This window comes from Eucyclogobius newberryi, unplaced genomic scaffold (genome assembly GCF_026437365.1).
Source record: "Eucyclogobius newberryi isolate DKJ021-1_F unplaced genomic scaffold, fEucNew1.0.hap1 SCAF_15, whole genome shotgun sequence".
Classification (NCBI taxonomy): Eukaryota; Metazoa; Chordata; class Actinopteri; order Gobiiformes; family Gobiidae; genus Eucyclogobius; species Eucyclogobius newberryi.
This window is the reverse complement of record NW_027315779.1, coordinates 11459187-11475349: the sequence shown is the minus strand read 5'-3', so window position 1 is coordinate 11475349 and position 16163 is coordinate 11459187. Positions and strand designations below refer to the sequence as shown.

Here is a 16163-nt window from a genome sequence, read left to right as displayed (position 1 = left end):
CCTGAAGAGTGGGTCCAGTTCGCCTCAGTCGGTCCCTCATCTGCCTGAAGAGTGGGTCCAGCTCGACTCAGTCGGTCCCTCATCTGCCTGAGGAGTGGGTCCAGTTCGCCTCAGTCGGTCCCTCATCTGCCTGAAGAGTGGGTCCAGTTCGCCTCAGTCGGTCCCTCATCTGCCTGAAGAGTGGGTCCAGCTCCAGTCTCCTCGTGTCCGTCTGTCCGTCTGTGAGAGTCAGATCTCTCCTTCACTGGAACTCCTCCGGGTTTCTACGCTTTTTTCCCAAAGAGGTTTTTTTTTGTAGTTTTTCCTGGCCGAGAAGGAGAGTCTAAGGACAGAGGACCCTGGGACATCGTCCCTCGCCACCACAGACATTGTCTGACTTCATCGCCACCACAGACATTGTTGATTCATTTCTCCCTGTGGCCCTCAGAGGCAACTGTTGTTGTGATTTTGGGCCTTACAAAAATAAATTGATTTGATTTGATTTGATTTGAATCTAAAGAATCTCGACATCTGTGAGGAAATTACAATTAGGAATGTCACGATTATTACGTTTATCAATAACCGTGAATATTCAGACCAGAATATAATCGTGAGAACCAAGAATGAATAATCGTTACCATTTTAGAAGCAAAATTAAGTATTTCTAATTCAATCTCGCGTCCAAAAAATAGCCCTTAAGGTAAATACGCTTTTTATCTGGCAGTTTTTGGTCACATTTAACTATATTTTGTCTTTCAGAGAGTTAAATGTCATTATGCCGGTCACAAACTTGAGGAACAGTCACACATCAGACCTCGAGAATGAAAGAAAATGGAAGATTCCACCGTTGTTTGGCCTCAATAATTGAGTCGTTTTTTTCCCCACAATAATCGTCACAGTAACATTCGACATCGGGACGTTCCTTCTTACGACAATCTCAACCATCTTGGACTTCATCACGCTTTCAAGGCCAAACAGGATATCACACTTTTAAAGAAACACTGCGTCTACGAGGACCGGATGGAAACGCACCGAAACCATCAAACCGACGGCAGAAGTCTACGTATCTGCGCCTGCGGCTGGTCAAGGACACTCACCTCGGAGGGCTTCTTGTGCGGCCGTAGGACCCATGTGCTGCTGGTGCCGGTGGTCTTGGAGCAGGGCCACGACGTCACCGGACCTGAAGGAAAAACAGGGGCGGATCAGTGAACAGAACAGAACGGCGATGATGTATAAATCCGTACGCGTCGTCGTCGTGCAAAATACTGTGCCGTAGCGTGACGTCACTTGTTTATTCCGATGTATTCTGTTGTGGAACAAATGATCTCAAATTGTCTGACTGACACGAGAAAAAATAAGCAAAGAAAAGTGCAGAAATATCACGTTCTGCCCTCTTCAGTTCATTTTCCGTGAGCTCTTTTTGCCGTCGGTTTTGAACGTTTTTTTGTATTTAGAATAGACCACCAGCTTTGTTCACGCTGCAGGTCGAATCGGATTTATTTTATTTGCCCGAACGTGGATCAGATGTTTTTCCCAAGACACTTTTACATGTGGCGCCGAGTCCGATTTGAATCTGATCTTTGGCAAAGCGACTGCAGTCTGAACTCGCCAAAAATACGGTAATTAAACGGATTAAACCAACAAAAACACCTGCCAGACAATAACAGCAAGTGCAAAATAAGTGACGTTTTGAACTGAATTGCGATCGTAAAATGTGCCCGACGATAAAGACTTTATTGACAAATGGCGCGTCCTCTTTACGGTCCGTCTCGTGAGCACGACTCCGGGTTCTGTGCCGTTTCCTCTCCACGTTGCACAATTCCGGTCCTGCTGCGTTCACACATGGAAACTGATTTGAGTCACGTTTGATTGGCAGCGTGCAAAATCCCAACTTCGCGGATTTGGGGGTGAAAATAAAATCTGAATCGAGCCTCGAGAGCTCCAGCGTGAACGTCGCCCGATCAAAGAGAGAATGCACTTTTCTCAAGGTATCTGTGTGAGAAACAGCAGCATACATATCATCTTAAGCAGCGTGGTCACTTTGCTCCTTTACGCGCTCGTTAATGCACAATTTAATGGTAATTAACTGGAACCAGTATGTCTCCCATCGCTCATATGGACTCTATGTTCCGGCTGCGTAATATCATTACAGGTCATACGTGCGAGAGATCAAAGCGTGGGAACAAAGTTTGGGGATTGCTGAGAATAAAGACCTAGAACGAGGTATTATAGGCCCACGTGTACAATGTGGGCCGACCTTGGTTGAAGTAGGCTTGATTCAATAACTCCTGGACACAATAGTCTATCTTTATCAGGACTGGCAGAGCAAAGCTGAGTGTGTTTTGAAAAAATCCACCCGATCGTTCATTGGGTGCACAGAAGCATTTCCTGCCTTCTCCTCTTAACACATGTTATAAGCGTTAAGTCTAGGGATGTCCCGATCAGGTTTTATTGGCCTCGATCCGATTCCGAGTCATCTGATTTTGAGTATCTGCCGATACCGAGTCCCGATCCGATACTTTCATAACACATTTTTAAAACTGCACAAATCCAACATTTCTTGATGAAATCCGTCTGAATGTCTTCGAGTCGAGAGTAAGCCAGGGGCGAGTGCTCTGATCCTCGCGGTCGCCACGATGTCTATCACGCCGTCTATCACGCCGCACTATCAGCCCGCACTCTGCACTCCGCTCCCCGTGTCTGTGCTCCGGAATGGTGATGACGCCCTCGCCCAAACACGTCGTCTCACCCATGGCTTTCTTCATATTAGCAGCATTTGTTGTGCAAAATTCCATCAATCCATTGCTTGTTGATGCCACAGTTATTGTGCATTTTTCCTTAATCTGTGTGATACGCTCTGCTGTGGCAGGATCGCACGGCGCATAACAAAACTAAAGTTTACTGCCGTAATTGCGATCCATTCATGCGCCGAGGCGCGATCACCTCATACGGAGGTGAGAGACTAATAATAAGCTTGAAATGTACAGCACTGATCAAATTAATAAAAGTAAAATTCATATCCGATCAGTGGCGCGATGTGACGTCCGATTTCGATCGAGTCTGAAACCACGTGATCAGGCCCGATTCACGTGATCGGATCGGGACATCCCTAGTTAAGTCAGACGGGAGACACTTACAAGCTTTGTTGACTTTGTTAACACTCACAGAAGATAAGTTAAACATAAAAGGCCCAAGGACCAAAGCACGCGGCGCCCTCCAAGCGATTTAATCGCAAAGAAATGTTGGTAAAATTGCGCACATAGGCCACACATTAGTTCCTACTCACTTGCGGCGCTGATCACACCAAAAGGATGAAACAAAACAGAATTTCCAAACAAACAAGATAAAGGTAACTTAAATTGAATTGGTAGTATTATATTTTAAAGATTAAAACCTTTAGTTATATTATTTAGGCAACTTTTAAAATATTGTATGATTGTGCAGTTCACGCCAGTCACCACTAGAGGGTTCTGCAGCACCCAATGCACCCCCCCTTCCCACGGCCCTGTGAGTGATATATACACATATTATCCATTATTTGTATTGCATTTGACTTTAAACACACTCTTGTTTGTCTAACAATATTTGTATTGTACTGAAAACCACACAACTTTCAACCATTAGCGTCAGCGTCTTTGGGTCACTGAAAAGCGCTATATAAATAAAAGTTATTATTATTATTATTATTATTATTACCATTAAGTCATTTCCGCATCGGTAATGTCGTTAGCATCTACTGGCAGGAGAGGGAATTACCATAAACAAATAAACAATAGATGCCCTGACGTGATTTGAGGCAGAAACGCTCAGAACGAGTGAAGATTTATGGACTCAACAGCACATGAGACCTCCAGACATTTGAAGCCGAGCGTTTTTGTGAGGCTCAGAGAAGAAGCCGAGAATACGACCTCATAAACAAGATTAAAGACAACAGTGATGAAGCCGAATACAACTCCATGTTTGTGATGATGAAACAACGTTATGACATTAACATAGACAAGAAGGTAAAAGTCATGTCGAAGACTTGGACATTTGGGCTGAAAAATATTAGAAAAATGTTTTATTATATTTTTTGCGGTTATATTTGCCTTTATTGTTTTATTTTGCAGTGTTCCAGTTGTTCTCAGAGGTCGGATTGATCATAAACTCGCACTGAAACCGCCTCACATCTCGCAGTTCCTACTTGAAAACATTTCAGAAAGCTTATTCGAGTTAGACAACCCAACATGGCCACGCCCTGTAAAAATCTAACATCAGTCAAAATATCGATAGTCCTTGTGTTATTTTACATTTAGTCGCTCTCTGCTGTCTGTGGACCTGCTCCAGCTTTGCCTTTGAGCCTCTGCAGTTATAAATGTGCTGTGATGCTAACGTCGCTAACATCTACAACGAGCTAATAACAAAGCAAAAAATCACTCTCAAACTTAAAAATGACATAACAACACCGTCCAGGTTATCGAATTGACTTCATCGGATCCACATTTTGGTTCATGAATAAAGCGTGACATTATAAACCAACTGTCAGCATCAGAAAAAAAGTGATTAAGCCAACGCATTATTATTAGACCCGGCTCCTGTCTTAATGTCATAAATATATATATATATTTAATTGAATCATTGTCAATTTGTTTACAGCACCAGAAAACAAAATAAGCACCAATACCAGGTAATATACAATAAACCCATTTTCCATTAGCTGCTATGCTAATCTGATGCTAATCTGATGCTAAACTAGAGACTAGCGCTCCAGGCTAAAGTCTAAATGACTTTCCCGACATCAACGCTTCTTCTCTAACCTCGTGACTTGATTTAATCCGCTTTAACTCAGGTTTATAACTTTACTCACCGCACTCAACACCCGAGGGATCAGAAAATATTACAGCTATTTCAAAACTTAATTCAAAAATGTTTGTTGACAGGTCATTTTATAGCCCGAAGTTACCCACCAAATTCCATGCAAATACACCCTTTTGCCACCTACAAGATGAAATTTGAACACACATTTTGGCTGCAAATAACCATTATTTTAGTAGTTGAGAAGTCAAACGATTATTTCTGTTGTACATTGAGACTTTTATTAAATAATCAAATAAATATGGAAAATGGTGACTGAAGGCTTCTAGATAGAGAATATTTACTAATTAAGTGTGTTATTGATTGATTGACAGAAATAGTTCATTCTTTTTGGACATTTAGATTTAATAATGCCACTGTCTTTGTTAGAGTTTACAAAAAGTCCAGATAACAGCTTCAGCTTGAGATGCCACTGACTGTCAAATAATAAAGGCACAAACACAAGTGGGATTTAGTTGATAAAGTGACCATCAGTTTTCTTAACCAGTGGTGCACAAACTTTTCACATCAATTACCATCTACAGGAATATCTGACATACGAGTACAACAAAGTCTCAAACAGGTCTAAACCAGGTCTAAAACAGGTCTAAAACAGGTCTATTCTAGGTTTACATTAGGTCCAAACCAAGTCTAAAACAGGTCTAAACCAGGTCTAAAACATGGCTATTCTAGGTTTAAATTAGGTCTAAACCAGGTCTAAAGCAGGACTAAAGCAGGTCTAAGGCAGGTCTAAAACAGGTCTAAAACAGGACTAAAACATGGCTATTCTAGGTTTAAATTAGGTCTAAACCAGGACTAAACCAGGACTAAACCAGGACTAAAACAGGTCTAAAACAGGGCTATTCTAGGTTTAAATTAGGTCTAAACCAGGTCTAAAGCAGGACTAAAGCAGGTCTAAGGCAGGTCTAAAACAAGTCTAAAACAGGACTAAAACAGGTCTAAACCAGGACTAAAACAGGACTAAATTAGGTCTAAACTAGGTCCAAACTAAGTCCAAACCAGGTCTAAACCTGGTCTAAAACAGGACTATTGTAAGTTTAAATGAAGACATTCAATCATTTGAGATATAATGTAGACGATTGCTATTCTAATTCAAAATGCGTTCAACACTCTTATTTCTTATATTCTCTTGCATTCTTCTTAACCCTTCGGGGTCCGGAGCTTTTTTGGCCGTTTTTGGGTACCTTCAATTTTGCCCTGATATACTACATTAAGAAATGTTTACCAGACCAATGTTGGGTATCTTTTTTTTCAGCACAACCTCACCTATATGATCAGTTAGTTAGTTTTTCACTTTGACATACTATTTCAACATACTGGACCTAAACACACACAGAAAACACAAAGTCCGTCTAGAAAAATTATGTTTTTTTCATTGTAAAACCTTCAAACATGCTCAACCAAGCATTTAAAAAGGTTCAAACTGAACAACAAGGTGCAAATATGAACATATAAAAGTATTCTTGTGATATGTACAAGCAATAAACAACTGGTCTGGTTTAGACCTGGTTTAGACCTGTTTTAGACCTGTTTTAGACCTGGTCTAAACCAGGTCTAAACAAGGTCTAAAACAGGTCTAAACCAGATCTAAACCAGGACTAAACCAGGACTAAACCAGGACTAAACCAGGTCTAAACCAGGTCTAAACCAGGACTAAACCAGGTCTAAACCAGGTCTAAACCAGGTCTAAACCAGGTCTAAAACAGGTCTAAACCAGATCTAAACCAGGACTAAACCAGGACTAAACCAGGTCTAAACCAGGTCTAAACCAGGTCTAAACCAGGTCTAAACCAGGACTAAACTAGGTCTAAACTAGGTCTAAACCAGGTCTAAACCAGGTCTGAATCAGGTCTAAACCAGGTCTAAACCAGGTCTAAACCAGGACTAAACCAGAACTAAACCAGGTCTAAACCAGGACTAACCCAGGATTAAACCAGGATTAAAGCAGGTCTAAACCAGGACTAAACCAGGACTAAACCAGGACTAAAGCAGGTCTTAACCAGGTCTAAACCAGGACTAAACCAGGACTAAACCAGGACAAAACCAGGTCTAAACCAGAAGTAAACCAGGACTAAACCAGGACTAAACCAGGACTAAAGCAGGTCTAAACCAGGACTAACCCAGGACTAAACCAGGACTAAAGCAGGTCTAAACCAGGTCTAAACCAGGACTAAACCAGGACTAAACCAGTACTAACGCAGGTCTAAACCAGGTCTAAACCAGGACTAAACCAGGACTAAACCAGGACAAAACCAGGTCTAAACCAGAAGTAAACCAGGACTAAACCAGGACTAAACCAGGACTAAAGCAGGTCTAAACCAGGTCTAAACCAGGACTAAACCAGGTCTAAACCAGGACTAAACCAGAACTAAACCAGGTCTAAACCAGGACTAACCCAGGATTAAACCAGGATTAAAGCAGGTCTAAACCAGGACTAAACCAGGACTAAACCAGGACTAAAGCAGGTCTTAACCAGGTCTAAACCAGGACTAAAGCAGGTCTAAACCAGGTCTAAACCAGGACTAAACCAGGACTAAACCAGTACTAACGCAGGTCTAAACCAGGTCTAAACCAGGACTAAACCAGGACTAAACCAGGACAAAACCAGGTCTAAACCAGAAGTAAACCAGGACTAAACCAGGACTAAACCAGGACTAAAGCAGGTCTAAACCAGGTCTAAACCAGGACTAAACCAGGACTAAAGCAGGTCTAAACCAGGACTAACCCAGGACTAAACCAGGACTAAAGCAGGTCTAAACCAGGTCTAAACCAGGACTAAACCAGGACTAAACCAGTACTAACGCAGGTCTAAACCAGGTCTAAACCAGGACTAAACCAGGACTAAACCAGGACAAAACCAGGTCTAAACCAGAACTAAACCAGAACTAAACCAGGTCTAAACCAGGACTAAAGCAGGACTAAACCAGGATTAAACCAGAACTAAACCAGGACAAAACCAGGTCTAAACCAGGTCTAAACCAGGACTAAACCAGGACTAAACCAGGACTAAACCAGGTCTAAACCAAGTCTAAACTTGATCAACATGAAGTGTGCCCCTCATTTTGCTTCACAACAACTATATTACTGACAATGAAATACTTGAAATACTAAAACTCTCCAAAACTACTCAAAAACAGCATGATTCCTCTCGTTTGTTCTTCCTCTTTGACTATTTGTCATGTGACTAATGTTTACGTTCCTCCATTCTGAACATCTGGGTTAGTTTTTCCGTTTCGTTTTATCACAAAAGACGACAGAGTTATTATAAGAAATGTAACGCGCATTGAAAAGAGCACATATTTTTCCGCACATTTTTAATGGAATTGAAATGATGATAACTTGTTTTATCGGGTGGATTCAAATAAAACAATCACTCAGACGAAGCTACCGGTCTCCACTTCCGTATGACGTCAACGGCAGCCGTCTACGTTGCTTGGTTTTCATGCTACAGGCTACCGACCATGTTTTCACACGCGTTGGCGTGGGCGTCGACCCCGAAGGCTTAATAAGCTCTTTTTGCAGATTTCTTTACTATAATTGATCCTCAAAACGACATTCCCAATATCATCTCATTTTGATGTAATCGCTGAGCATAAACAAGACAGACTTTTATTTAGTGCCACCAGTTGATCGTTGATGATTTGAATTAATGAATTGCGCAGCGCTAGTTATCGCTCTCCCCCCGGGTTCCTCTGCAGTGTCGAACCGGCTTCACAGTTCCACCTGAAACGTATCCGGCGCTAACGCTAACGCTAAGTGTGTGAGTTTTTGTGTGTGTGTTTTTTTAGGTTCACACCGGGGCTAATGAGCTCTCGCTGCAGCGGAGAGTGCAGCGCCGTTTGACACTTTCCCTCAGCGAAGAGAAACTTACTGTCAGTGGTGTCGGAGTCTATACTGCTCGTCGAGTATTTCCTCCTCTTCCTCTCGCTCTCCATCTGTCACGGAAAAACAGGAGCCGGGGGAGGGAAACGGGAGAGAGAGGGAGGAAAACAGCAAGTTAGAATGTGCTCGTTTGACAATACACTGTTAAAAGCGGCACAATGCAGCTTTTCTGGAGTGTTCCGCCGTAAGAACGGGCAATAGAGTCTTCAGAGAATGATGTGTTTATAACGTAGTACTTATGCAAACACTCACGCCCATTTGTTTTAATCAGGCAGCAAACAAAACCTGATATTGTGTGGTTTGTTGACAGCGCAGATACATTGCTGTTGCTTATATGTTTGTTATATTTGCGAACCAAGCACTCACTATGAATATTCATTTGTCATTTTTTATTTCTCCAACGTTTGGTTTCTGGTTTTCAGTCTCCAAAACCCGTTTTCTCATAGTTTTTGACGTTTGGAGGCTAATTCTCCCCATTAAAAAGGCTTTGGCGCTAACTTGTGGAATGCTACGGGCTAAAGGAACACAACGTTTGGTTTAAGAAAACACTACATTGCTCCAATATGATATTTATTTTACATCATTCTTGTGTCTGAAAGTGCTTTCAACTGACAACAATTACATCTTTGGGGTTTGGTTAATGGTCGTGTTTATGTATTGTGACAGAAACTAACTACAGAGATATGAACCATAAACCAAGAACATGCACCCTTGCTGTGATCTGACTTGTCACTTTTCTGTTGACGTGTCTTGCCATTTGCTATTCTTCTTGAATTAGTTTTTATTTTATTTGCCTCGAACGTAAAAAAATTAAATAAAAACTGAGTGAAACTGATCAACCTCCATGAAGAATGTTCCAATGTTTGGTATTACATTTCCATCTCCATGGAGACAAGTAGGTGGCCGAATTCTTACATAGAATTCTTACTTGCTCCAGCTCGGATTAAAACAATAGGTGTTTTACAGCAGCAGGACAAATATCGGAATCAGCTCTAAAAATCCATGTTGGACAATTCTTTTTCCACAGTATGACATCCAGCATATGATCACAAATCTATCTCCATGGAGACAAGCCACCACCGCCAGAGAATCTATAGTGCGCCTTAAACTACCGAAAAGCTGCTGATCTCAATCTATGAGCTTCGGTAGGACACAAGCCAGGAGTTAAATTATCCCATCCGAACCACATCCGAACCCCATCCGAACCTCATCCGAACCTCATTTGAACCCCATCCGAACCCCATCCGAACCCCATCCGAACCCCATCCGAACCTCATCCGAACCTCATTTGAACCCCATCTGAACCTCATCTGAACCTCATCTGAACCCCATCTCAACCCCATCTCAACCCCATCTCAACCCCATCTCAACCCCATCTCAACCCCATCCGAACCCCATCCGAACCCCATCCGAACCTCATCCAAACCTTATCCGAACCTCATCCGAACCCCATCTGAACCTCATCCGAACCTCATCCGAACCCCATCCGAACCTCATCTGAACCCTGTCTAAACCCTGTCTAGAACCCAATCTAAACCCTATCTAGAACCCTATCTGAACCCTATCTAGAACCCTATCTAGAACCCAATCAAGGACCCCATCTAGGACCCCATCTGAACCCGATCTAGGACCCCCTCTAAGACCCTATCTAGGACCACGTCTAGGAATCCGTCCGAACCCTATCTAGAACCCGATCTAGGACCCCATCTATGACCCCATCTGAACCCCATCTAGGACCCCATCTGAACCCTGTCTAGGACCCCCTCTGGGACCCTATCTAGGACCCCGTCTAGGACCCTATCTAGGACCCCGTCTAGGAACCCGTCTGAACCCCATCTAGGACCCCGTCTAGGACCCCGTCTACGACCCCATCTCGGATCCCATTTAGGACCCCATCTAGGACCCGTCTGAACCCTGTCTGAACCCCGTCTTGCACCCCTGTTATTATTAGAACAATAATTTTGGGGCTCAGTATTTATCGTCTGTACATCTTCTTTATAGGCATGGGAAATTTGTTGTCATTTTTATGTAGTAGTAGTACAATAAGATTTGAGCTTTAGAAAGACTAAAAGTAACTATGATGACAAATTATACTATCATTTGTTTCATTTAATTCAGTTATAAATAAATGGATCAAAGAAAACGGTTGATTGGGATGCTGTGGCTTTAGGGTTATCATGTCAGGCATAAATATAGCCAAATAAATACATACCATTTAAATTCCAAAGGGTGTACATTGTACAAATATATACTGTATATACAAATATATACACATTTCACATTGTGTATACAAATATATACACATTTCAAATTTGCAGTTAAAAACAAAAAACACACATAACAAGACATATTTTTGAGCAATGCACAGGAATAATTTGTTTTAATGGTAGAACTGGAGAATAATAAACATGAAAAGCACTTGTTTATTTGTGGTGAGTTTGACACGGTCCAAAGCCACATTTTGGGCCTAAGTTTTGATGGTTCAAAGCTTTTCTGTGCAGTATTTACTCGGGTGCGTCTGAGGCTTTGGCAAACGGCAGCACAGCACATTTTTCATCATTAGCATAAGTTTGGAGCTACATCCATCAACATGAAATTTGGACGGATCAAATTAACCAGGAGAAAATCAGACGCCGCTTTAAAACAGGCTCATGAGAAGCATTTATCACAAAGGATCAGATCTAAGACGTCGGACTGACAGAGGGCGCCACTGCAGACGATCAACAAGTCAAAGCTAACGCACGAGAATATGTTTGACTACTTCAGAATGATCCATCATATTGGATCATCTGACTTCATGGGTTTAAGGACTACAGCACCTTTATGAATATCACGTTTTATTCAAGCTGCAACTAATCACACATCCAAAAAAAGCGGGCGAAGCATCACGACGGTGGAGTGAGTTGACTCCAGTTTAGACAAAAGCACAGATATTGTTCCACAAATACACAAAGTTCTTCTCTTGGCTCCTTCTCGAGGAAAATATTTCTGCTCAAATGTCATGTGCGTTCATTCATTGGATCGAGTTCAAACACACAAACTGGAGCAGTTCAAAAATATCTTGTTTCTTTGAGTACCACAACTATCTTGCTGCAAGTGCAGTATTGATATTTCAAAATAAGACAAAGATTTGTATCCAATCAAATCTGGACCACTGACCATGACTAAATCTGGCCTCAAGAAGGTCTGAGACGTAGTGACCCTGACGGTCAAACGCAGCATTAGACGGGCCCTAATAATTGTCCCTAATACTAGATTAAGTGTTACTATTGGCTCTGCTGTCTGATTGGCTGGAGCGTTTCTGAAACTTGACAGTGTGAGAACTCTCAGCCTCCAGACTTTTACACTGCGTCCTCACGTCAGATGCTAAAGCGCCACCAACAAACCCTCTCCAAATGTCCAACAGGACTTTGGATTAGGATGAATGGAACTCAGAGCACATTTATGAATAAAGTGCATTACAGCCAATTGTTCATTCTATTCAGGCATTTTGATTTAATAACGCCACAGTCTTTGTTATAAAAAGCACTTTTTGTTTGTGCTCTAGAATCTGTTCAGCCCAGATATTGATTGCGATTATGAAAATACGGCTACGATTACGTTTCTTAGTCACGATTAGACGATTAATCATTGCAGCCCTGGTTTTTATCGTGAGCGACCTGAATGCTCCAAGGGAAAAGTTACACAGTGTTCCAGTTCGATGCTATTATGATGAACTGAATCAACGCCCTGTATAACCTTCTTACGTCGTTGGAGCAGAGATAATGGGAGAAAATAACAATAAATGGTCACTCAAGCCGTGTTTATTCTGGTGTAAATTTGCCTTGAAGCGAGCGGCGTGACTCGATTTCTTTTCAGCTTTGCGTTTCCAGTGGTTACGCCGCGTTCACCTCTCGTCCTCGCTTGGCGACTGTTTACAGAGGCACACAGTCGCACTGAATGAACATGAAAGCGTCGGCTCTTCAACGCCAACAATTACATTCGAACGCAACATTTCGTACAGAAACTAGGGGAGCCTGGGAGGGTCAAACAGAGGTAGAAAAAAGAAGCAATTACTTCCATTTCAGAAGTATATGTGGCAGTTTCATTAAAGATTCTGGTGAAGTTCGACAGTATGGAATTTCACTCAGGAGAGACAAAGAGACCACGAGAATGGACTGTTTAGCAAGCTTTATTCGTGAGTTATTTGGCGCTCAGACCCCGGCGGAAGACGTTGCAATCATGGGCACTCCATGATCTATTTGTATTAGATGTCTCCCCCCGGAGCCTGGAGACTGGTGGTGGTAGATGTGAAGAGAAGGTAGAGGATGAGGGGAATGCAGAGGAGGAGCTGGGGAGGTGGTGGGTCGCGGTACGGTTTGAGCGGCTGAGCCATCTGTCTGAGGGCTTAAATGCGACCGCCTGGGTGCTGATGGAGTGACTTGAGAGCGTTGATTGGGGATGAGGAGCAGGTGCGGGGGCCATGGTACAGACGCCACCCTGACCTTTCACCCTCCTTCTTGGCCGGGAAAAATTGCATAACCTCTTTGGGATAAGCGCAGAAACCTGGGAGAGTCCATGGTGAAGTGAGGGATCTGACTCTCACAGACGGACAGGCGGACGCCCGCTTGAGTGCGATGATGGCGCTGGGGAGAGGGGTCCTTCCATGGTGGCCTTGACGTAGATGGGTGGAGTTAGGTCTTCCAGGCTGAATTTACGCAGGCTTCATTACACTTATCTATCTCCATGGAGACAAGCAGGTAAAGTTACAGGCCAGATCTGTGGAGTTTTATGATTATGCGAAATTGTATTTTGTTTAATTCTATCCACAGAGCATTCACGTTCCCCAAGGGCTTAATTTATTCTTTTTTTTTATTGCTCATCCCCACAACAGCAGAGGGTGCCGAAATACATTATTGGAAACTTGGAGTGATTTATGAGGCGTGTTTTAAAAATGTAGACATGGTTTTAAGCTAAACCTCAAAGTGACCAGTTAAAAAGACACTACGTAGTCTGCTTGAGTCGGGTTTGCGCTGAGGCAGTGCCTGTTTTGTGGATTCTTATTTCCATTTATTATGTATCTGATCATGTGCTTTTTATGGGTGGATGTGTGTTTGAAAATGGAGTTTCTGATCGATAATTACGCTGATTTTTGAATACATGTGTTAAACCCATCCAGGAGTATTAAAGGAGACGTATTATGCTCATTTTATAGTACTTAGTAATAAAGTACATCATACTTTTTTTTTCCATTTTGCACATTGTAAACCGTAAAATGTATCTAGAAAGGCTTGAAAATAAAAGTGGGACCGTTGATTTCCTGTTAAGAAATGGGTTGATAAGACCCGCCTCTTCATTGTTTCATTTCAATGTAGAAATCAGTAGATTTTCATGAACTTGATTTTATTGTTGAAAAATGGCTACACAACGTCCCTGAACTTCACACGTCTGACACGGCGTCTGCATGATTGATAATTTTTTCAATAAACGCAAGTTAATGCAGGGGGAGTGGGCGGGTACAGGGGGAAGACGAAACCAGATGTTTTCTGAGCACTCTGTTACAGGACAACACAGGATTACTCAAACATGTATGAATCAGAGCAAATACACAGTTCGAGTAAGATAATGACGAGGAAACACCGCCGTAATGAGGCTAAAATCGCGAAAATTTGGATTTTGCGTAATTCGTCCCCTTTAACATTAGAGAGATGAGTGAAACGCCAACAGCTAAACTACCGTATTTTCCGCACTTTAAAGCGCACGTAAAAGTCTTTAACGTCCTCAAAAGCCGTCCGTGCGCTTAATAGTCCGATGCGCATAATATATGGTTTATTTCTGGTTGTGCTTACTGACCGTGAAGATATTTTGTGTGGTACATGGTGTATAAAGAAGATTTGGGACACGAGACGCGATGCGCGACTAGAGTTACAGTACTCCGGAACCGGAAGTCCCAACAACATATTTGCAAAGCATTCTGGGAATAGTAGTCTACCTGCACGCGGCACACGTGACACTTTGTCAAAACGTAAACAACATTTTCAGTCAGGCACAACGCAGACACCTACCGGTGATGGCCCAAGATGGCTGCTGCCTAGAGACCATTGGAACTCTTATATTATTAGAAATGCGCTAACGGGCTAAACTATCAGTCAACTGTGGGAATCAAAAGGCCGGAATCATCACTGAACTGCCGCGTGGATCCGAGATGCGGGATCACATGACCAAAGAGATTTTAGCACGGAGCACTATCGGCGTTTTGGCTGCTTTTACCATTATGCGCCCCAGCAGACATTAAACCGGGACACGGGACGTAAACAATCGGGGCTGTCCCAGGTAAATCGGGACGTCTGGTCATAGCTGTGCGGGATGTACTTCGGCGCATTTGAAGGATTTGATGACGAGGAATGAACTGAAAAAGTGTATTGTGATGTATTTTACATGTTGCAACTGAACAAGGCTGGGAGTTGTTGTGAATACGCTAACGTGTCTTTTAGAGGTAGCAGAGTGTGTTCTGTGTTTGTATTTTACGTGTTTACAAGTGATCTTGACTGAGAATTGATTTGGATATGCTAACGTGTCTGTTAGCGATAGCAGAGTGTGTTTTGATGTTGAACAATGTTGATCTGAATGAGTTGAACGCGTTTCATAAAGCTCAACTGACTCTGACTTATCCGTCTGTTTTGTTCATCTTATGCGCTTTATCGTCCGGTGCGGTTTATGTATGGACCAGTAAACATGGTACACAGATAGCTGATGGTGCGCTTAATAATCCGGTGCGCTTTTTCGTGCGCAAAATACAGTAATAGCTTTTAAAGAGAATAAAACAGGATGTGTTGTTGTTTGTGGCGGAAATTACCCGAGTTAGGAGGTACTAGGCAAATAAATCTGTTTACTATTACTATTATGATATTGTCACCATAAAGTATTTTTTGTAATAAATGTGATTCCAAAATCTTCCAAAAGATTTTTAAAGATGACACATTTACAGCAAATAACTTTTAAAAATTAGATTACTAAATTTCTTCTTTTAAAAATAAGTACCCGCATACCTCCCTCAGTACCGCCGGTTGGTAAACACTGCAATAATAAAACACTTTACAATATGAAAGTGCTGCTGACATTTAGTTTCCATTTGTCGAAAGCGTGACTGAGTCGCCGAAAGTGTAAACCGCGTGTGAAGCCGCGACAAAGAAACATTCTTTTTTCATTTGGACTTTTCACTGGCGTCGGCAGCGGACGTGTTACTATGAACGTTACTACGGATCCTCACAGCCTCCTTCCTCTCCAAATGTCGGTCTGAACGGCGGCGCGGCACGATGGCGTTCAGGCACTTCCGTTGGAGTCACACATTGTGCAAATTAAAATGGTCGGACTGAACGTTTAACTGAAACAAATGTGCCGTCCAACCACACAGAGTTTACACCAAGTTAAGTTTATTTGCCATTTGCGGTTAAAAACCAATATTGGAG

The 16163-nt window shown here is 42.3% G+C and overlaps 1 protein-coding gene across 1 annotated transcript in view; it reads right to left on the bottom strand.

Moving 5' to 3' along the window:
* The window catches only part of jade2 (jade family PHD finger 2), a 218363-nt gene that overhangs the window by 184913 nt on the left and 17287 nt on the right, over positions 1–16163 (bottom strand). Inside the window, exons 2-3 of the mRNA XM_072445655.1 lie at positions 8705–8768; positions 1077–1159 (exon numbers count right to left, since the gene is read on the bottom strand). Coding sequence (XP_072301756.1) covers positions 1077–1159; positions 8705–8768 — 147 coding nt within the window. The remainder of the gene's footprint in view (positions 1–1076; positions 1160–8704; positions 8769–16163) is intronic.